Raw genomic sequence first — 23,041 nt, forward strand, 5'->3', positions numbered from 1 at the left:
GGGAGGATTTACATCCTAAACCCAAGTACTACATACTGCTAGGAGGCTTCAAAGCAAGGACGCTGCTGCCATGTAACAAAGTGAAGTCAAAACAGGGACTGGTAAAGCCTCTCTGTTTGACAGTAGAGGAGTATCAGCCTTCAGAGATGGTTTTTACTTCGCAGAGAGGATTCTGGGCTAAGATTCCACATTGTTAACGTCCTGATTTGGTGCAGTAGTTTCTTATAGCAATACCGGTCCTTAAACTTTATTTGGTTAATCTATAAAAACTCAGATTGGATGTCGTATCCCCCCAAACTCTTCATTGCCCTTTCCCTCACCCCACACAGGGGACTTTGGCCCGGCCAGACCCAGGCCTGTCCGTAACATGGGGACACCGTCAGAAGTTCACTCACTGACTGCTTTCCATGTGGCTTTGGGTTACCTGTCATTCCTGCTTTTCCTATTGACAGTCTTTCTCTTTTTTTATTCACTCCCCATTTCTTGAGAGCCTCCCTTGTGCTGGATGCAGAGGGGGATATTGAGGTGAAGAAATACATCTCCCCCCTCCTTCCCTCCGGTGCCCTGGATAGAGTGGATTTATTGAGTTCTGGCTCTGCCAGCTGCTTTATATACATGGTCTTTTTTCATCTTTATTTATTTATTTTTTACTTTTATTGAAGTATAGTTGATTTACAGTATTGTATTAGTTTCAGGCAAAGTGAATCAGTTATACATACACATGTATCTACTCTTTTTTTTACATTCTTTCCCCATGTAGGTCATTACAGAGTATTGAATAATTAATTCCCTGTGCTATACAGTAGGTCCTTATTAGTTACCTATTTTATATATACTAGCGTGTACATGTCAATCCCAATCTCCGAACTTGTCCCGCTCCCCTTTTTTCATCTTTAAAACAGCCCCGTGGAGGAGGAATCCCCGTTTTGCATAGTTGTGGGGGCTGTGGCCACACCGCCCTCTGCTGGTCACAGCTTGAACCTGCAGCTCAGGAGGATTTCTGTTGTATTCATCGCAGACAGTTTTGATGGACCATTCTCGCTTCCAAGAGTTCCAGCTCCAGCTGGAGCAGCTGACCGTCCTGGGGGCCGTGTTGCTGGTCACGTTCAGCATGGCAGCCCCAGGGATCGCCAGCCGGGCTGACTTCGCCGAGAAACTCAAGATGATTGTAAAGATTCTGCTCACAGACATGCATCTGCCGTAAGTGGCCAAGAGCTGTGGGGGAGGGTCTTCAATGGATGGTGCGAGGCAGAGGGTGGCAGGGAGCAGGCTTGGGTGGGGGGTCTGCAGTGTGAGACAGAATCAGGGCCACTCACGAGGGACCGAGGAAATCTGGCTCTCCAGTGCCCTACAGAATTTATTCAGGGTCACACGGTCAAAGTTAGAGTCAACTCTAGGGTTGCTGAACAAGGCTCTGGGACAGTGGCTTTCAAATGTTTGTGACCAGGACGCCTAGTAAAGAAATCCATCTTCCATGGCAACAGTGCACACTTGAACATTCATGTAACTAAAATAAAAACTTCAAAAGTGAAACTTACCCAGCTGTGCTTAATACTTCCTGGTATTTCTATTATATTCTTGCTCCATTAAAAAAAAAATATTGGTTGTTATCCAATGTTACCCTACGTTCACCACCTAACAGTTTTGCCAACACAGCCCTGGGGAAAGGTCAAACAAAAACCAAGTTGCAGTCTTCCAGTGTGTGTGAATGTGATTGACGTTTTCTGCCCTTTGCACACTCCTCGTAGACGTTCTGTGCTGAGTGTGAATGGGTTATTTATCAACCAGCAGCAGTCCTTGCTTGTGTGAGGGCAGCGGCTGTGAGTGCTCCTGCAGTGAAGTCAGGTTAGGTGATTTGTGTGGTTTCCACCTTTCAGAATGGTTCTAAATAAAGCTGCTAATGGTAAAGAACCCTCCCGCCAGTGCAGGTAGGCAGAGGAGATGTGGGTTCAATCCCTGGGTCGGGAAGATCCCCTGGAAAAGGGCATGGCAACCCTCTCCAGAATTCTTGCCTGGAGAATCCCATGGACAGAGGAGCCTGGCAGGCTATAGTCCGTAGGGTCACACAGAGTCGGACACGACTGAAGCAATTAAGCACACACAAATAAAACTGTATCTAACGAGGTTCAACTTAGAGGATTCTTCAGGTGGAATGTCCACAAACCTCCTCCTCCTCACAAAGTGGAGAAACTGGCTGCTGAGTTTGCACACAGCCTGAGTGTGTTCAGTGCCACGAGGGGTGTATACATGAGTCCTGACCTGGCCCTCAACAGTCTTGACTCCTGCAGGGTGTTTGCTGAGGCGAGGCCTGGCCTGAGGCCCTTGCACAGGTGTAGCCCTGGGCTGTCGCCTAAGTTCCCCACCAGTAAAACTGCTCTGTCACAGCTCCTGAGGAGTGGGTCCTGTCTGGTGCTCCCTCAGAAGGCCAGCCCCGGCGTGTCCACCCTGGCCCCAGCGTCGAGTCCCAGGGCTCGGACGTTTGCTCTAGATCCAGGAGAGAGGTGATTGCACTCTTAGAAAACACCCACCACCACGAGGGCTCCCTCCAGAGATGTCAGGGGAGCCCAGGAGCTCTAGGAAATCGAGGTGTGAATTTTAAATTTAAGGTTTCAGTTCTGTTTATTCTTTGAAAGTAGTTAATACACTGTCTCAAAAGCCAAACAGATAAAGTGGTGTCCAGTGAAAAGTTTGTCTCCTGCTACCACATTTCTGGTTGTTGGTGTTGCTCCAGAGGTGTCCAGGGTAGGCCTCGGTCAGTTCCAGCCTTATTTCACCACACAGATGTGAGCAAGAAGTTGGGTTTTAGATTGTTAGACCAGGTATAACCTGAGCCCTCCCCTCGCCTTTCTGTAAGAGAGAAGCTCCCCGAGTTGGGTGGACACGGTCTGAGAGGCTTGGGGCAGGGAAGGGTCACAGTTTCCCCCTGAACCGGCCAGTCCACAAATGGGTCGCGGGGGCTGGGGCTGAGGGGACTGTGCACTCGGTTCACGGACCCTCCCTTCCCTGCTTCTCCTTCCCTTCTCTGCTCAAGCTCCTTCCACCTGGAGGACGCCCTGACTGCTGTCGGGGAGAAGGTCTGCCTGGAGGTGAGCAGCTGCCTTTCCCTGTGCGGCCTCAGCCCCCTCACCACAGACAAGGAGGCCGTGCTCAAGGGTCAGATCCAGGCCGTGGCCAGTCCTGACAACCCCATCCGCAGGATCGTGGGTACGTCTTGGGGGGAGTCGGGGCCAGGGATGTGCCTGTGATGGGCTGGCGGACATTGTGGAGAGGAGAGGGATTAATCACCTCCGTGTGGTGAGGGCGACCCCAAGTTCTGATAAGCGGCCGGCAGCCAGCACTGTCCTGAGGGCTCTGGCTTTGGAATCCTGGGTCTTGGTTCAGAACCCTGCTCCAGCACCGTGAGGTAGTGGGAAATATCCGTGTTGGTCTCCTCCTGGTTCCTGGCACAGAGCTCCTGGGACTCTGGTGGTTTCCTCCGTGAGAAGAGCTCTGGGAGCACCTTTTATTCGAATATTTAGTCTTTCCCCGGTTCCTGATCCAGAGCTCCTGCAGCCTTTGGAATTTCCTGGGTCTGGGGAGCGTCTTTTGTTCTGAAGAGGTGACTCTTTGGACTCCTGGAGGGGCTGACTCTTTGGACTCTCTCTTGGGGGCTGGTCCCCCAACAGGCCAAGCCATGATTGGAAGTTTGGAACTTTCAGCCCTACCCTCTGTTCTCCAGAGAGAGAGGAGAAGGACTGGAAATGCCTGCAAGATGAGCCCTTCATGAAAATCCCAGAAGTACAGGGTGTGGAGAGCTTCTGGGTGTGTGAACACATCCGTGTAGTGGGGCGGGTGGTGCGTGCACCCCTGCTGCACGAGAACAGAGGCTCTGGCCCTCGGAATTCTCCCCGCCTCGCCTCATGAGTGTCTTCACTGTTCACTTGTATCCTTTATCAGAGCCTTTATTATATAATATAAACCGGTGAAACCTCCCTGAGTTCTGTGAGCTGCTCTAGCAGATTACAAATCCACGGGAAAGATGCCATGTGAACCTCCCATGTGTAGTCAAGTCAGACAGAAGTGGCGGGTGACCTGGGGACCTACTCCTGGTTGGTGTCTGACGTGGGCATCAGTCTTGTGGGCCTGAGCCCTTAACCTGTGGGAACAGAGGCTATGTCCAGGTGGTGTCAGAACTGAGTAAGATTGTGGGACACCCAGCTGGGGTCACAAACAATTGCTTGGTGGTGGGAACCCCTCTCCCCCAGATCTGGAGTCAGAAGTGTTTTGAGGGGCTTCCATGGTGGCTCAGATGGTAAAGAAGTCTGCAGTGCAGGAGACCCAAGTTTGATCCCTGGGTTGGGAAGATCCTCTGGAGGAGGGCATGGCAACCCACTCCAGTATTCTTGCCTGGAGAATGCTCATGGACCGAGGAGCCTGGCGAGCTGCAGTTCATGAGGTCGCGCAGAGTCAGACACGACTGAAGCGACTTAGCACGTGTGCATGGTGGTCCAGTGGTTAAGACTGCACACTTCCAGTGCTTCCACCGCTCGGGGCACAGGTTTGATCCCGGGTTGGGGAACTAAGGTCCCACATACCACAAGGCGCGGCCAAAAGAAAAAGAAACACAAAACAAAACCCAGAAGTTTTTTAGACGTTGTAATGGGGCAAGGGTGAGGAGAAGCACAGCTGTAGGTCGAGACTAAGATGGGTTTTCTTTGCAAGTACTTACTGTGTAGCTTGAGGAAGTGATATGATACTTGAGATTCTTCGTCTCTAAAAAGGGAGTAATACCAGCACCTCTAGGGTTGCTGAGAGGACTGCAGGTGATCATGTTAAATATAAGTAAGGTCCTTCCTGCCGAACCTGGCAGCACATAGTGAGGACTCTGCAACAAGTCGCAGTTATTAAAAATATTACTGCTATATGAGCTGTTCCTTTCCATCATCACTGTTTGATTCTGTTCACTGGTTGATCAAGGAACACATCTAATATTTAATTTTTAGGATTATTGTTATTTGATTGTGAAGTCCTTCCTCAACTTCTTTATGAAATCAGATAGCTGTTCCTCTTATAAATAATGGAAAGTTAGCAGGCTTCAGGCAAAAGCAGAATGATTCATGGTTATCAGATTCTGAGTAGAGGCTGAACCAGCGATGTGGGTGTGCTTCTAATACTATCACTTGGTTTTCTTTATTCCTAGGTAATATTTTATGATGGAGAAGGAAACGGCAACCCACTCCAGTAGTCTTGCCTGGAAAATTCCATGGACAGAGGATCCTGGTGGGCTATAGTGCATGGGGTTGTGAAGAGTTGGCCGCTACTGAACAACTGAGCAAAATATTTTATGAAAAGAAAGAAAGTCCCTCAGTCATGTCTGACTCTTTGCGACCCCGTGGCCTGCCAGGTCCATAGTATTCTCCAGGCAAGAATACTGGAGTGGGTTGCCATTCCCTTCTCCAGGGCATCTTCCTGACCCAGGGGTTGAACCCAGGTCTCCCGAGTTGACAGGCGGATTCTTTACCTCTGAGCTACCAGGGAAGCCCTGCCAAAACAAGAATGCTGTCAGAAGTGGGATTTATAAAAAGAGAGTTACATGAATCAGTGTTCTTTTAAAATATTAGATTTTTCCACCCCAGGCCTGCCTTAGTTACAGTTTCATCTTTGGATTCCTCAGGGGGAGCCTCCTGATGTTGCAGGGCCCTCAGACCCTCAAGATCATTGTCGTCCAGTGGGGTGTGGATGCGGGAAAGGGCTGTGAGGAGACTGCTGGCTACCAGGCTGCTCCCTTGGTTCTGCCAGCTAAGTTGTTTAGTCACAGCCAGTGGCGGTGTGTTACTGGCACCCAAAGAGTGTAAGTCAGTCACACCTGAGAAGGTTCCCTAGTTGAGGGGGGCGTGAAGTTCGAAAATGCTTATTCGATATAAATGCCCTTGTTGTTTTTGTAATAAAATCTGCAAGGTTGCGGCTTGCACACACTCTTTTTTGGCAGCTGAGGCTGCACAGGAGGGTACAGCACCATCATAGGGGTGAGGGTGGGGGGCTAAGAAAGCAAACGAAGTGATTCCAGGGAGTAGGACAAGCTGCCCACAGCTCCGTGAGCGTCACTGTGGGCTGTGGAGGAGGAGGCTCAGGCTTGTCTCATGGGCTTTGTGGGAAAAACTAGATCACAGGTTAGGAGTGCTGGAATCGTCTTTCTTTCTCCTCTTTTTGGAACTTGTATTTCTTGCTTTGTTTTTCCTCCCACTTTTCATGTGATCTTCAACAGTGGCTAATGTTGGTCTCGTTGCACCCTGCTCCTCTGAGAGCAGAGCCTGTCAGCACCCTAGACACCCTTAATCGTCCATGCGTTTATCCTTGCTTTCCAAGTATGTAATTTGGGACATTGCCTGGAGGCCGGGTCTCATGGCAGGCCCTGGGTGCCAGGGAGAGAGCGACAGACAAGAGGAGCGTGGTCCCACCCCGTGGAGGAAACATTACCAAAGAGATGAATGTTCAGAAGTGGGAGGTGCCCCAGGGTGATCAGGGAAGACTTTCTCAAAAAGGTGATGTTTAGGCTAAAAACTGAAGCATAAACAGAAGTTTGTAAAGTCGCCCTAACTAGGAAACAAACATCTGCTTTCTCTTCAATCACAGATTCCCGAATCCTGACCTTCTTAGACGCCTACCTTGCCTCAAGTCATCAGAAGCCATCGCCCATAGCCCCTGGGGGATTGGGTCCGATTCAAAAAGAGCTGGAGGAAGTTGCCGTTAAATTCGTGCGCCTGGTCAACTATAACAAGATGGTGTTCAGTCCCTACTATGACGCCATCCTCAGTAAGACCCTCGCCAGATCCTAACACGTATAGTCCCTGTAGCAGCAGTATTACTTGCTCTACCTGTTCTCAGCTGTGATGTGGCTTTGGAAAATGGCTATTTAGTACATTTCTGTTTAATAGCACAGATTCCAAAAGGAAGAATATTGTGTATCAATGTTGAGAAGACTTGTTGGAAAATGCACTGAATTCTCTTTTGGGGGTTTGTATTTATGAGCGCAAGTTTACATCAGAGAGGCTGTTGTCCTGAGTTTCATAGGCAGCACTCAGCTTTTAACAGGACTGTCCTGTGTATATCACGGTTGTAGCTGCCTGTCTCTCCCTCGAGTCTGGGACTGCTCTTCTGCCATCTGGGTTGTTTTTCTTTTAGACACCCGAGAGTATCTGCCAGCTACCCCAGAGTGAGAAGCCAAGCCGTGATGCATTTAGACGCGCCCCTCTCTTGCACAGCCCACCCCTCCTCCCTCCAGGTATTTAAGTTAGAACTTTATAAATCTTACTGCCTCCCGTCTGCCCCCCTCGACCCCCAGTTATTTATTGCTTTCTCCCCTCCTGGCCCAGCCAGAGCCCTGGAATCCTTTCATTCTGGAGGAGTTATTAATACTTGATTTAAAAAAGCTTTCTCTTTTGTACAAAATTACTTCTGAACCTGGATGATAGTGTTTATGGGATGTAGAGAAAGGAAAATTCTTTGATTTTTATGTCTTGAAAGTTGAGGAATCTTTAAAAAAAAATATGCTAGTGTAATATAAAAGAAGACAGATATCGGAAGTTTTTACTGAAAAGTTCACCCTGATACAACACCTTAAGGTATTGACTGAATTCGAATTCCAGAATTGGATTTAAGTGTTTTCAGATAAAATAGCATAAGCTCACTTACTTCTCAGGTAATGAAGTTATAGGAAATCTCTGATTTTCGAGCAGTATTTATCTAGGAACTTGAGTGACCAGAGTTCCTGACATACCCTGTGGCTGAAAGGGTAGCTTGGGGTCTCATAGATGACCTGTTTTGTTAAAGAATAAATGTGTATCTTAGGGACGTTATGTGAGAAACCGAACTGTGAAGTCATTGGGGTGATCCCCAGCTGCCAGAACCACAGGGGTGGCGTCAGGCAAGGAATCCCTTCATTCAAGCCCATAAGGGTGGGGGTGGAGCTGAGGACAGGGTTGGGGAAACATCCACCCTGTGGACCATCTAGTGATACCAGGTTCCAGAGGAGCTACTGGTTATACTGGGAGGGATGTGATTTCTCCATCTAATTGCTTCAGACTGCACTCTTAATATTTTTACTTGCAGTCAGAAATGTAAGCTGGGTTCCATGGTCAGACGTCATATTAATAAAGTTTAGTCTCAAGGACAAATCCTCCCTGGTTTCCTGGGAAGAGGTTAAAAGCTCAGTAAGTAGAACTTTTAAAGAACAAAACCACATCCTCTGTAGCGCGTTCAGTGAAGTCACCTCTGGAATTGTTCCTGGAGGTCAGGCTGCCGTGGCAGCTGCGCTCACTGGTCGTAGAGAATGAGGTTCAGTGGGCGGGGCGGGGGGGCACTCTGGCTTGCTTCCACCTCAGTGTTCAGGGGTTCCCCACCCCATCCAAGGATGTGGGAAAGGGGTGTAACCCCCCGATGCAGGGCGAGTCACCACCTCCTGTAGCCATTTTCCCTAAATCTCCAGAGTTCTTCATTCTGCTTCTTTTGCAAGAGTTAACTCTTAGTAGATTTTTTTCCCCCTCATGGGTTCCTACATGGATAGAGTGATGTTTGGACAGTTTGAAATCTTGATGCCCATGTAACAGGGAGCTTCACAGACTCCTGTGGCCCCCACTACCTCAGTGTCCCCTGGTGGAATTCTACAAGAGCCAGAATGAAGACAGTAAAGTTCAGAATCATGATATTCATATTGAATCGTTTTGCTGTTGCTCTTTGAAGATATGTGAGCTAGTTTTTCTTCCTGGAATCTCATAGGATTATCACTAAGGGCTAGGAAGATTCGTTTAGTTATTTAGTCACTCAGGAAATGTTTGCTAAGCATCTACTTAGAGCTCCCCCAATCCAGGGTATTCTGTCCCTCCAAGACAAAATACCTTTGGCATATAAATTATCCTTCAGAATTGAACTGGTTTTATATATATACTGCATGCTGGTTGGATTTGACATGGTTTCCTGCCCAAAAGGGTTTGTGGAAAACATATCTTTCTGGAAGTGCTAAGTTTATTTGGCAATAGTACTTCACTACAAGTGGGTAGAACTGAGCGCCTTGGGAGCTGGGTTGCGATCAGCAGGTCAGCTTGATTTCTCTGATAGTTTCCTAAATGAATGAGTGAGTGAATAAAGGTCTAGAAGTCAGCTGTCAGTTGATGAAGTGACTAGTGGGTGGCGTCTCACTGTATGAAGTTTTCTTTTTTTAATCTCATTAATTCTAAAGCAAGCTGTAAAATGTGATTGTTCATGTAATGTAACCCTATAATCCACTTCAGGTAAGAGTTACACTGATATATCTTACTGATTAATGCAGTGGACAGGTATATAGGAACTTTTTCTCTATGAAGAAAAGTTATTAAAAAGTTTGACTCAATAGGCATAAAACGTGCACATTACTGGCTGACAGTTCTGAATGGCTTATTTAGCAGTTCTGTTTTTGTGGCTTATTTTAATTTCTCCAAACTCTTAAGATTCCTGGGAAGAGAGCAGCCTCATTTCCTGCTGAATTTCAAGGGAGTGAATAGGTGTTTGCTGTTTGACTTCCAGTGATCTTTTGACTTGCCTTGACTTGTATGTAAAGCACTTGTATTTCTTTTGAGGCAGAACGGTAGAGTGGGAGGACTGAGAGCTGTCAGGAAACCAGAGCTCTAATCCCATTTCTGTCATGTGATTAGCTGGAGCAAATCGGGACCCATTTCAGTACCCATAGAATGAATGGACTAGAAAAGGGCCTTTCAAGTCTGACATTCTGTGATGAATTTGACTGGAATAACTGAAGTAGACTGCGGTCGGATTGTGCAGAGAGATCTGACTTAGAGGAAGATCTGGGTTGAGTCGTTCCTCTGTTGCCTTCTTGCAAGGAAGGCTCTGTGACTTTGGGCCATTCTTCCTTAGGCTTTGTAAAACAATACTAATTCACACTTCCTGTGAGGATTAAATTTGATAATGGGTATTAGAATGCTTTGTACACACAAAAGAACTATAAATGGCTTTATTAGCAACAAAGGAGAGTATTGTAACCTTTTTGCCTGTAGGTGATGACACATTTGACTGCGGGTGCCCAGCCTCCTTCAGTCAAGCACGTTTTACAGGCCTGTAGGGAAGGTTTTCCTCCTGTCCTGTCCCAAGACTGTTATTTTCTTTTATCATCTCTTCTGTACCAGAGCTGCAATCTTACTTCTCTTATATGCTGCCACTCACCTGCACTCCAGTGATTTCTCACTTCCACCTCCGCATTATTTGAAGTAAATGAATGGATGACTGAATGGTAGTGGATGATAGGCTATGAAACTCATATTAAAAGGCACTATCTCATTGAAAACCTAAATAAAGAATTACAGTGATGTTTGCAATTGTGTATTTATATTGGGTTTTATATACCTATTTTAATGGTTTGCCTTTTTATTCATTTTTCAAAGCACCTTCATGGGACGGGGAAAGGGGAAACTTTTAAGCCTGAAATCCTCTATTAACCTACTGAATGTTCACTGATACTTTCAGAAAAAGCTAGAGTCCTAGAAATGTGTTAGAAACTTCAGCAGGCAGAATTTTACCTAAAACTGCCTTTAGTGTGGATTTCTGTCTTACCTATGTTGCCTTCTGAACTAACATATAGTTTAGAAGGCCCGATCTGATGGAATGTAATTTAGAAATCAGTTGTGTCTGACGTTGGTATCAATAGTCAGACTTCACCATTTTTCTATTTGTTTTATCTGAACTAAGCCTAGCTTCCCTGGTGGCTCAGGTGGTAAAGAACCTGCCTGCAATGCAGGAGACATGGGTTTGATCCCTGGGTAGGGAGAAGGAAATGGCAACTCACTCCAGTATTCTAACCTAGGAAAATCCCATGGACAGAGGAGCCTGGCACGGGCTACATGGGATACATGGGGTCACACAGAGTCAGACGTGACTTAGTGACTAAACAACACCCCATCTGAGCTAAACATTGAGAGCCTTTAAGTGCAACTTTTGACTTAAAGCAGCCTTAAAATCAAAGTAACACTTTTTTTCCTTTCTCATTCTCATTGCCTCTGCTTTCTGAAGTACTGCTTGCTGTGGGCTCAAAGTAGAAATTTGGTCACATCTTGGACAGGGAAGAAAATTTAGTACATGGAATTGTTTTTTTTAACTTTTATTCCCAGAGCTGATAAGCTAACTTCTGTTAAATATTTAAAGTTTTACCTAAATCAGTAATATGGTAACTGAGTTTTGTTAACTTGGCATGAATTAACCATTCAAGAATTCTGAAATTTTTATTAAATAAAATATAACTGCACTTGCTGAACATCACAGTCAAGTTAAAAACTACCAACTTTAATGAAGTTTGCTTTGGGAATTGAAATGTAAAAATCAAAATTTATGAACATGGTGATTTTAATTTTACTATCATATAAATCAACTCTTAGTTTTACATATTAAGTATATGTCAGTAGAGGATTATAAAATTACCAAATAAATTCATAATTATCCCCCAAGGTCAACATGCTGACAAAAATGGTTTTATATTTTTGTTCTTTTCCAGTAGTACATTTGATCACTTTTATATTTACTAGGTAGCTATAACCTTTTACTTTATGTGGCTACATAGATAAAACCTCTTGTTTGAAATTTAGTGCTAACAGCCAGAGTTTGACTGATTTTTGTTTAGGAAGGATTTATGGTCCTTAAATTTCATCCAGTTCTAGAATTGTGGGGAGGTGCTATCGTTGTTTTTATGAAGAGGAAGGATATGAATATCTTTTGGTAATTTCTCTGCATCCAGCAATATGGATATGTGAGTCCTTGGACATGCAGGGCTGGCTCCATATACCCCAGGAGTCTGCACACAGAGTTCCAAAAGTGAGTTCAGATTTCTAACATCATGCTACTTGATGTTAGATGAAGGAATTATCAAACATTCACACAGAATCATACTAAAAACCAAAAGTGCATATATTTAGACAGAACATTAAGTTCTACATATATATATAGAATATTAAGAAAATGTTTTCTTCTTAACAAGAAATAATCTGTTTGAAGTTTAAATGTCATATAATTTCTAGGGGAAAAAATCTTAGAAATAAATGCAGTAGGAGCAATTATAATACATATAAATGGCCTTAACAGTCCTTAGTCCCCAGAGAAGGCAATGGCAGCCCACTCCAGTGTTCTTGCCTGGAGAATCCCAGGGACAGAGGAGCCTGTTGGGCTGCCGTCTATGGGGTCGCACAGAGTCGGACACGACTGATGCGACTCAGCAGCAGCAGCAGCAGCAGCAGCAGTCCTCAGTAGCACTTTTCACCAAGGTAGGTAGGGGTGTGTTTTGTTACAATGCTTTAAAAAAAAAAAAAGGATCATTTTCCTTGCATAATCATATGGCTTTGTTTGCTCATATGGAAACACTCTTACAGACCATTACAGGTATTTGAAATCAGTTGTCTTCAATACACTACCCAACGATAGCACTCCAGCAGATTCCATATCTCTGTATTTTAAAGTCTGCTATGTGGTACTACTTGTGCCTTTCAGATTGTATTGTTGATAACCATGATATTAAAAAGAAAACCCACACAGCTTAAAAATGATACTTAACAAAATCTGAGGTAGAGCTGACTTTGTTTTAAGGAAATTTTACTCAGCTTTACTGGTAAAATACTGGAGACACACTTGTGATCAACTTCGGTAAGTATAACCTTGCTACATGTAAGTTTATATAAGAAACTGATAGAACTTTTCTTCATTTGTAGAAATATTTGAAGCTGAAATTTAATCACACTTGAATTCAAATTCTAAACTGTGTACCCAATATGTAAGATTGTCTTTTTATAGCCTTACTACTTTTCCTCTTGGTTTTTTTTTTTTGTCCTTATTTTTAGCCTTCATTCTGAATCACAATCCTCAGGGCTCAACTTGTTTTTGGTCTAGTTTTCTAAAAATGAGCCTAGAGGAGGTAATGCTCCTAACAAAGAGCAAAACAATTCTTCTGACTTATTTTTTAAGGATAAATTTTTGCTCACTGTAATCAGTTTTTGGTTGCTTGGCCACAGTTTTCTTTGATCGGTAAGAAGTGGATTTCTTCAGCGCGAAACACACTCCACACTCTGAGTGTGGACCGTTGCCGAGGGCTAGTGCAGCCAGCCAGTAGTTTTTCTTTAATGAACACTGAAATACATGTGAGAGCAAGACAGTGAGTGATTACAGGAATACCACACTTATTTCACTTTTAAGAGAGACGAAAGATAAAATATCGCAGTCTCCCTCAGATTTAATTCGGGGAAAATGCATTCATATTTGAGGATTTCTAAAATGTTTAATTTACCTCTTAAAAATGGATCCCTCATGTTTTCAAATAGTAGCAAAAAAGACCAGGAAAGGACAATAGTTGTATATATGGTAAATACAAGATGACTTGTATTGTTGACGTTTATTTGTAAACTGTGTTGGCTGAACAACATAAGCTGCTATTTAAGATGTGAACGAAAGCAGCAGCAGGAGACATGACTTTTTTTGAGATCCTTTTATTTTTTAAAGGATTGTTTTAAAATGTTAAACTACAAAACCGATTCCGTACATTCTGCCATAAATAAAACGAACAATAAGGCAGGACTCTACATAAGCAAACCAAAACAGCTGTTTTCAGAAAATGTGATAAAATGCTTTACAATCATAAGCCATCCAGTTTTTAAAATAAAACTGTTGAAAACCCACAAGTCTTCAAGTGGTACATACAAGACACCCTTGAAGCAGGAACAAAATGTGGTTCTGCCACTTAGTACTGTTCTCACACTTTTGAAAACCTAGTTCTGCTTAGAGCATAGGTCTATTCCAAATCCTAAAATTCATGTAGGTTGCTTGGTTGTTCTCGAGAACCATATGATAGAGGCACCAATGACAATACAACTTTGTTTCCAAGAACCTTGTAACAAAGCATTGTCTCTTTTAAACATATGACTTAGAGGCAAAAGGATAAGAGTTTTCTTGAGGCGGGTGCTACACCTGCCTCACCGGATTCGCTTCTGCTGCCTTGCCCTGTAAATGTCATGAACAGGGGGAACCACAGCTCCCTTTTCCTCGTCTTCATCTGAATCCTCGTTGGGCCTTTTGACAGCCTTCGTGAGCACTGCATTACTTTCCACTGGGCCGTTGCCTTCTACCGCTAGCTCTGGGGCTCCTCCAGTAATGATCCTCACAGCTTCTTCAACTGCTATTGAAGCAAAACAAAAGGACTATTGGAGGGTGTTTACAAGCATGCTACTGTGTCATTCACTTTGTTACACAGCAGAAACTAACACAACATTGTTAAGTACCTATAGCCCAATTAAAAAAAAAAAGTATGCTGTGAAGGAAAACATATGTACTACTTTGAATACTTTATCATTTTGTAGCGTCCTATTAGCAAATTCTGAGATAGTACTACTGACACTAAATAAAGACAAAAAACTACGGTTAAAATTAATAAAGTTTTCATAAGCAAAATCTGATAGTGCATGTTCACATGAAGAGAAAAGATAAGCTTTTTATGATATTTTTCTTAGCAGAATTAGAACATGAACTGGCCTCTCTGTACCAAAGAGGGTTTGGACCCCTGCGAGGTGTCACTGTACTGCTGCAAGGTGGCTAGCTGGTTTTGGAAGCTTCCATGGCGATCTCTCCTGTCTTGGAGACAATAATGTGAATTCCACTCTAAAAATGGAGCCTCAATCACTTACTATTTGGTATCTTGCATCTTCGGAAAATTTCCATTAGTTCGTCCACTTGTACAAAAGGACCCTATTTTGACACAAAGAAAACTTAATCCCCAATAATCTGACAAGTTAAAATAGCCCCACTTTGTATTTCCCAAAATAAAAAAATACATAATTACTATATTTACCCATAGAGCAAGTATCTGTCATGAAAATGGTGAACAAACCTGGAAACAAATAGGAGGAGGGAGAAGTTTCATTAAAACAACTGCTGCAGGTGGCACTGGGAACACTCCACCAGGGACAGGGTGCAAGCCCGGAGCTGTAAGGGAAAGGAACGGAGGAATGGGACGGAAGAATTTCTATACATGTAATAACTAGCACAAGTAATTTGTACATTAATTACTATGTACAAAGAGTCTATGTTGCTTAAAAACATCTTAAAATGTTGTTAGTGTTTTATATGTTTGACCAAACTCAAGTGGGTGAGACAGTGAAAGCAGTCTCAACCTCATGGCCACTGGGGGGCAGAAAGTAAACAAGAGACTGCGTAAGATGATCCAGAACCTGAGTTCGTCAGTTTTTGTCAAAGATCATGTCTAAGCCTCACAAGTCATTTTTTCAGCAAGCCCATTTAAAGTCAGTTATACAGTAACATATTTCATTGTAAGGGCCTTGTTCAAATAGAATTCAGAGACTACTACATATTAGTAACTATAAACAATACCAAATATCGCCAAAGTAAGTTTCCAGCTGTGCAGGTAACCTGTATGTAGCGGCGTTTCAGAAAACTCTCTTAAGGATCACTGCCAAATGCGTTACTGCAATCTGGATCAGTGAGGTTTTTTGTTTAAGACATTTTAAACTCATCTTGATTCAAAGATTATAGCCAAATCACTTGTCATTATTGACCCTGAGTCTAATTATTAACCTACAATGGAAAGGTCACATTAATTTGCCCCCTCCAACCCCCACACACCTCTGGATTTAAACCAACAAACAAACTGAGGGCTCAGTACTGGATCTAAAGTCATGGCTTACGTGCTAAATGTCGTGGCTGAAATGGAATCATCTGCTGAGTGTCTGGTTTAGGGTACTCTGGTTTTCTATCCACTTCATCTTTCAGAACAGGCACTATAGAAGGAGCTACAACTGGGTCTGGAATTATAGCTGCTAGCTTAGCACGGGAGACATCCTGAAAATGCAGAACAGAAGAATCCTAAACCTGAAAAAGGGACTTACAGAGTAGAACTGTGCAATTCTACACTCCTGAGGATACACTAAATAACTGGGTTAAAACCATAGCGAGAATGGAGAAAGAAAAGTGAGAATTTCCATGACAGTGAAGACTGACAAGTGTTAAGAGTCATTAGACTCAGTGCCACCAGGTGGGACATTTGTAGGATCCTTTTGTAGGTAATACATACCGGGTAGATGTATATACCTGGTAGGTAATAAATACCAGGTAGAGGTGGGGTAATCTGGAAGAAAATCTGCAGTTTTAGATATTTTCTGATATTTCCTTTCCACTAAAACCGAACATCATCCATCAGGTTCTCTAAGTGAAGAAGCTGATTAAGTAAGGTGCTCTTTCATGAAACCTAACAAAGCTTATCACCTACGTTAGTTCATAAGATTTTGCTAATGAAATGAAAAATTATTCCCAACATACTGTTACAGGGGAGAAGGAATGTTTGTTGAATAACCAGTTTGTCAATTTTTGCCGTTCATTCACTCTTTGAGGAGGTAGATAGGATCACCTCCATTTTACAGAAGGGACTAACGTTCAAAGAGAGGTTCTGCAGAGGTTCTGCTATCTCCAAGGTTATATGGCTAAGAAGCAGACAGAGGAGTTGACAGCACAGGCCTCTCTGACCTCACACCCATTCTGTCTTCTTTTCAGTGTCCCAGCAATGTCTGCCAGGGCTGAGAGCAACTCTGAGAGAGCCTCTTTTGCCAGCATCAAGGGATATAAGAGAATTTCATGTTCTCAAAACTTGCTCATATGCAGTTGGTGGCAAATCTAAATGAGAACACCCACTGAGAATTGCTTTTTTTCCTCTCTTTCCCACTCTCACTTATGTGCCACACACGAAAGCATAATGATCCTTCCCAAATACACAGAATATAAACAGAAATACAAGATGGAAAATTCATGAAGATATTTTCATTAACTTCCTTAATTTCCATTTTCAACTTGGCAAAGTTGAAACAGTCTAAAGATTCCACATAACAGTCTTAAAAATGCCTTTGGCTTTTCATTAAGAATTTGTTAAACCAGGAGCAGAATCCCCTCATCCCTGAGCAGTAACCCTAGTTCAGCATAGGAATATGGGGCTGGCACACAACTGGAGCTTCCATTAATGAAAAGGTCTGAAGTTTATTTTAATCTGGTTCAGACACAAGACCAGTGAGACTCTGGCTAAAAGAGGGCAGTGAGGAAATGAAGAATGATGGTGAGGAACATCCTAATGCTGGCTGGCTTAAGGAGACCAATCAATCCAGGACTCTTGTGGATACAGCTTCCCCTTGGATTTTCATCTGGTCTTTGTTCACCTGACACAGAAAAATCAAGCACCGATAGAGCAATGGTTTCTCACCAAGGGCTATTTCTAGGCTATTAATCTTTCCTTTTGGCCTGAATGAGTTCAGGTTCCAGGTCTGTTTTCTTAATGATGCAGTAGTCCAAATAGAGGAGTTCCATTCCTAGATAAGCTGTTGGGTTGAGCAAAAAGTTTGTTCCAGTTTTGTTCCAGAATTGGAACGAAATTTTTGGCCAATTAAATAATTTCCTAAAGGCGTCCACTGAAGGAGCCCTGTTTAAAGATACAAACACTTCAAAGAAATTTATGGATTTACCAAGCTATAAAGTTTCTTCATTATATCTACAACATATATAGCAGGAATTACATTTGGTTTAAGATCTCCTATCAAAACACACTCCTCAGTTTTAAGAACTGTTAGAGAAAAACTAACAAGTGACATTCAGATTGTCCACCTGCCCACAAAATGTAAGAAATAAGGCATTGACAATTTCAGGGAAAGAATGAAAGTTTGTTAAATCTCATTTTAATTCTCATTTTGTTCAGTACTGTTGATAATATTTCACAAACCCAAGGAAAATCCCTGAACTTTTTGTATTCTGCAAATCTATAATAAAACTAGACTAATTTCAGTTTCAGAATCTACTTTAAAGTTTGTCCATGAACTCTTCTAAAACGTTGGGAAAGTACAGACATCACACACATCGTAAGCCCAAGTACATACCTTATACCCAAGTGCTTTTAGTTCACTTGCAGAGCAAGGATACAGATCCATGAACTTGTATCTGTCTACCAGTAAAGCTGTTTCTTTGCCTTCATACTCTTCTTTGAATGCTGTAAACCGTCTTTTCTCCACTTTGAGTATACTAGCTAGATCACCAATATTACTTTCAAAAGCTAGAAATCGGGCCCAGATTTCTCTGTAAGAAAATAAATATAATCAATACTTCACCATCCTGGGTTTGGGACTTAACAAAAATCTTCCAGTTCCCTTCCTCCCCCTTTTTTAAATTAAAAGAATCTATTTTTTTTTATTATAAAGATTTCTAAACTTCAAAACATAGAGTAGTATAATGAATACCTATATTCCATTACCTAGATTCAGTCGTCATTAATATTTTGCTATATTTGCTTCCCCAAATATTTGCTATATTTGTTTTCACTTAAGTATCTGAAAGTGAATTATAGTCATCATAACCTTTCTCCCTAAATACTTTCATATTTAAGGGTTTTTTGTTTTTTCTTATTTAGCCTACTTACTATCATTTGTGGTCAATGAGACATTTATCCTAGAGACAGTAAACCGACTCTAGGTGGGGAAGAGTTGAAAAGGAACCTAGATTTCCAATTACTCCTGAATGATATGACTTCACCATTTTGTAGTGGCATGAATTAAAATGTAGACTACATTCTTTGTGCAATGTATGAATAAAAATACATTTCAAAATCTAACATGATTGTTCTCTATTTTTTCCCAGTAATAGGGATCACTGGGGACAAATTAGTGCCTCACCACTGTTCTAACAGCCAAAATTAATTCTCTGAGACTCTACTTAAAATGTTACTAAGCACCTCTGTACTAAAGTAATAACAGTGACTTCCTATTTTATGCTAGGTAGGGGACTATCGCAAAACTTCTATACTGGTAGACATTATTGCTACTCAACAAGAAAGTAAGAACTGGGAAAGTTAGGAAACCTGCCCAAGGTATAGCTGACTGAGTTGGAGTTTGAACCCAAGACTCCAAAGCCTTCCTGCTTTCACTGCACCACTAGACCATGTTGTTCCTCTGGTATAAGGGACAGAGTCAAAACCATAAATCAGGGATGGAACCTGTCAAACAAACTTTCATTTTGTAAGAGTCTTTGCTCTTGAAAAAGAGATACAAAAATTTCAGAACTCTGCCCTAATTTGTTCATATCAATTTATAGGGATATAGAGAAAGATATATTAAAATATTTAATAACAAATTGTTAAGGCATCTCTCAAAATAATCCTAGTCAGTATGCAAAAAAAAAATTTTTAACAAATCTTAAAACAGGTATGAAAATATTGCAGGCAGCCATTTGTAAATGAAACTTCAAAAGAGAAGGGAAATTTCTACTGAAACTTAAGACTCACAACAAGCAAACATTCATCCCATAGACTACAGTTCAAGTATTAAAGCTGCCATTAGAACCTGACCAGTAAGTTTTCACAATGGCTTACCCAGATTTCTCAGGAGGAAGACTTCCAGATGTTAAAACTCGTTCAAACAAAACTCGAGTATTATTGTCCTCTAGGATATTAAAGAAAATTTTAAATATTAAAAAAATTTAGTTCTATAATTTAACAAAGCATTATCTCATTGTATCCTCACAAAAATCTTACGCAGAGGGGTCTAAGTATTATCACAACCAGAATTTATATGTGAGGAAGCTTGAGGTTCAAAAAGATGAAGTAAATTGATTCAGCTCATTGTTAACTGAGTAATGGACCTGCAACTAGAAGCCAGACCACACTAAACAAAAGGTACTGAGTAGGTGGGTGGGGTGGTAGATGAACATGGATGATTTCAGAAGATAATAATGCTGACATTGGGCTTCCCTGGTGGCTCAGCAATAAAGAATCCACCTGCAATGCAGGAGATGTGGGTTCAATCCCTGGGTTGGGAAGATTTCCTGGAGAAGGAAATGGCAACCCACTCCGGTATTCTTGGCTGGAGAATTCCATGAACAGAGGAGCCTGGAGGGCTACAGTCCATGGACTCACAAAAGAGTCAGACACGACGAGGTGACTTAACAACAACAAAGCTGACATCAGATTCCATCCTCAATTTTACAGTAAAAAACATTATACACACTAGTAACTATTCTAAAAAATGAAGCAAAATAATATAAAACTGGTGAGGAACATTCATTTCATACAAGAAATTTCTTTTTAATTAAATGCTCCACTGACTTACTTTCTGGAGTTAAGTCCTCTTCCAGAGAGTAGAATCACTAAGTTGAAATACAAAGTCATGTTTTAAGTTTTATTCTTTTCTACTAAGCATCTGGTCCCATCACTTCATGGGGAATAGATGGGGAAACAGTGGAAACAGTGTCAGACTTTTATTTTTGGGGGCTCCAAAATCACTGCAGATGGTGATTGCAGCCATGAAATTAAAAGACGCTTACTCCTTGGAAGGAAAGTTATGACCAACCTAGATAGCATGTTGAAAAGCAGAGACACTACTTTGCCAACAAAGGTCCGTCTAGTCAAGGCTATGGTTTTTCCAGTGGTCATGTATGGATGTGAGAGTTGGACTGTGAAGAAAGCTGAGCGCTGAAGAATTGATGCTTTTGAACTGTGGTGTTGGAGCAGACTCTTGAGAGTCCCTTGGACTGCAAGGAGATCCAACCAGTCCATTCTAAAGGAGATCAGCCCTGGGATTTCTTTGGAAGGAATGAGGCTAAAGCTGAAACTCCAGTACTTTGGCCACCTCATGCGAAGAGTTGACTCATTGGAAAAGACTCTGATGCTGGGAGGGATTGGGGGCAAGAGGAAAAGGGGACGACAGAGGATGAGATGGCTGGATGGCATCACCGACTCGATGGACGTGAGTTTGAGTGAACTCTGGGAGATGGTGATGGACGGGGAGGCCTGGCATGCTGTGATTCATGGGGTCACAAAGAGTTGGACACGACTGAGCGACTGAACTTAACTGAACTATGTAGGTAGACAGAATGTTATATTTTTCTAAAATATTAAAATCATTAATATACACCTGTGATATCTAAGTTTAACATCTAATTATTTACATGACACATAATTTTTTATATTTCTTTCTTAAATCAGTTTTTATACCAGATCATTTTTAGTCAAGAAATTACATATCCTGGATTGTGGTGTGGTTAAGTTGACTAAGTGAGATACATACATACATATACGAATTCTCTAGTCTTGTGCCTGGTCTAAGGTAGGAACCCAATAAAGGATTGCCATTATTATTATTACAACAAAATAGAAAAATAAAGATAAAGATGCTCATAAACACAATGTTTCTTTTTGAAATCTCTTCCCCAGTAGCCTCAGGGCATTTTACTCTACTACTTGGGCATCTTTAAGTTTTCGTGGCTTGAGACTTGTGGCTTTATTCCTACTACTGTTGGGAATGTGCTGCAGAATTAAAGACCATTCTGCAGAGGGAAAAATTCCAGGAACATAATATCAAAGAATGACATTGATGGTTTAATATTAACCATTACAGATCTAGACTCTACTTACCATTGAGGTGAGAAAGATAGTCAATATAGGCCAGGACATATTCTGGAATGTCTCCATATTTCTTTAGCCCCAGCTCAAAAATCTTAAAGGCAACAGATTTGTCCTAGAAGTAAAGAAAGCAAAGTACTGATTTCCATCAGATAAGATACTCAAAGAATATTAAAACTAAATTTAAATATGACTAAGTACGTTAAGATTAAAATGGATATTAAAATCATGTAAAAACTGCAGCACTAAATACCATTCAGGGGATTTAGATTCAGAAATATGGAGTTTAATAAGGTATAAATTAGCAGGCAGAGGGGATATGAACAATGCTCCATGTAATTTTACACAGATACACTTAGGTCTCCTTTATGATACAGAAGAATTAAAGTTTAATAACAGAAACTAGGACTGCCTTTCTTTTAATTAATTTATCTCAGATAAAGGAAATTACTCTATCTTTGTATCGTATTTCAGGACTTGCCTTACTACAGTAATACTCCATGAGTGCTGCAGTGACATAGACATGGTGGCGGGTTCTGGTGTCTTCTCTTGCTTTTTTAAATATCATTCTTCCAGATTTGATCCCTTCAGCTCTTCTTGCGAATTTCATATATTGGATATATACCTATGCAAAAAAAGTATTTGTTTTCTATAGATTAGGTAGAATGTGATGCCTGTGGGATCTAATACAGGCTCACCATACTTCTATACTAACATGTTTTGCTGTATAAGAAAGCAATTTGAATACCTGAGAAATTGAAAAGTATCAATAAGATTATAGATATTGCAGTATTTAAATCCGTAAGCAATTTTTTTCTGGTATTAAAGATGCATGCAAATTAATTTTTTAAAGTTGAGATATAATTCACATAGCACAAAATTCACCCTTTAAATGTAAAATTCTGTGATTTTTAGTAGTCACAAGGTTTTATAATCATTACAATCATCTAATTCCAAACATGCTAATTAAACCCTAAGAAGGAATAAAAGTGAAAATACTAGAAAATACTAGAATTTCTTGATTTATTGCTTTAAAAACCCACTACTCTATTTTCTAAAGAACATATAATGTAACTTCATTGATAACTGAATCATTTTATACTTTGCACTAACAGAGTACCTAACACATAATGAATATGCAATATTTATTCGATGAACAAAGGTCTCTGGACTATACACAGGGTGACTGTTGAGTAGGCTCCTGACTGGCCCAGTTTTGATGATGCCAAACCTCGTTGCCCAGATGAATGAACTATGAGTTACTTGAGGAATGAAATTTAACTTATTTGTCATTATACTGCTGGAATCTAGCACAGTGTATAGCACAGATGCAGGCTGCTAAACGAATTTTAAAAAGATGACTAAATGCAAGCAGTGGAACCCCAAGGTAGACAAACAAAAAAGGAATGGATCTGTAGTTGACATGAGGCAGAGGGTCTAGAGCCCCATGCATTGGCCTGTCTACTTCTCCTCCAACTGAAAGAGTTCCACTGCACTTTTGCAAAAATAGTGGCTTTGAAAACCACTATTACAGAGTAGAATTCAGGATAAACTGAGTTCCTGTCTAACTGCTTCCCAGAATGTTGGTTTCTCTTGCCTCTATTTACT

At 41.6% G+C, this 23,041-nt stretch overlaps 2 protein-coding genes across 44 annotated transcripts in view; one reads left to right on the forward strand and one right to left on the reverse strand.

Annotated features, from left to right (window-relative positions):
• The window catches only part of TCP11L1 (t-complex 11 like 1), a 41,850-nt gene extending 23,201 nt beyond the window's left edge, over positions 1-18,649 (forward strand). For 11 of the 42 annotated variants that reach the window (XM_086341053.1, XM_086341057.1, XM_086341051.1 and 8 more), the window contains 4 exons: positions 1,019-1,200; positions 3,032-3,204; positions 6,613-6,792; positions 16,558-18,649. In XM_086341053.1, coding sequence (XP_086197179.1) covers positions 1,019-1,200; positions 3,032-3,204; positions 6,613-6,792; positions 16,558-16,685 — 663 coding nt within the window. In that variant the 3' untranslated portion in view covers positions 16,686-18,649. Of the gene's footprint in view, positions 1-902; positions 1,538-3,031; positions 3,205-6,612; positions 6,976-7,071; positions 10,344-16,557 lie in introns of those variants that run through there. The other 31 variants (XM_086341061.1, XM_086341059.1, XM_086341071.1 and 28 more) reach the window with 11 other exon arrangements.
• Positions 13,352-23,041, reverse strand: part of CSTF3 (cleavage stimulation factor subunit 3) — a 67,755-nt gene continuing 58,065 nt past the window's right edge. The window contains exons 14-21 of one of the 2 annotated variants that reach the window (XM_086341050.1): positions 21,915-22,058; positions 21,446-21,548; positions 19,406-19,475; positions 17,922-18,117; positions 15,696-15,849; positions 14,882-14,976; positions 14,679-14,739; positions 13,352-14,173 (exon numbers count right to left, since the gene is read on the reverse strand). In XM_086341050.1, coding sequence (XP_086197176.1) covers positions 13,971-14,173; positions 14,679-14,739; positions 14,882-14,976; positions 15,696-15,849; positions 17,922-18,117; positions 19,406-19,475; positions 21,446-21,548; positions 21,915-22,058 — 1,026 coding nt within the window. In that variant the 3' untranslated portion in view covers positions 13,352-13,970. The remainder of the gene's footprint in view (positions 14,174-14,678; positions 14,740-14,881; positions 14,977-15,695; positions 15,850-17,921; positions 18,118-19,405; positions 19,476-21,445; positions 21,549-21,914; positions 22,059-23,041) is intronic. The other variant, XR_015142231.1, reaches the window with a different exon arrangement.

This window comes from Bos grunniens, chromosome 15 (assembly GCF_055505025.1).
Source record: "Bos grunniens cultivar Pamir isolate PY7600 chromosome 15, Bosgru_T2T1.0, whole genome shotgun sequence".
NCBI lineage: Eukaryota > Metazoa > Chordata > Mammalia > Artiodactyla > Bovidae > Bos > Bos grunniens.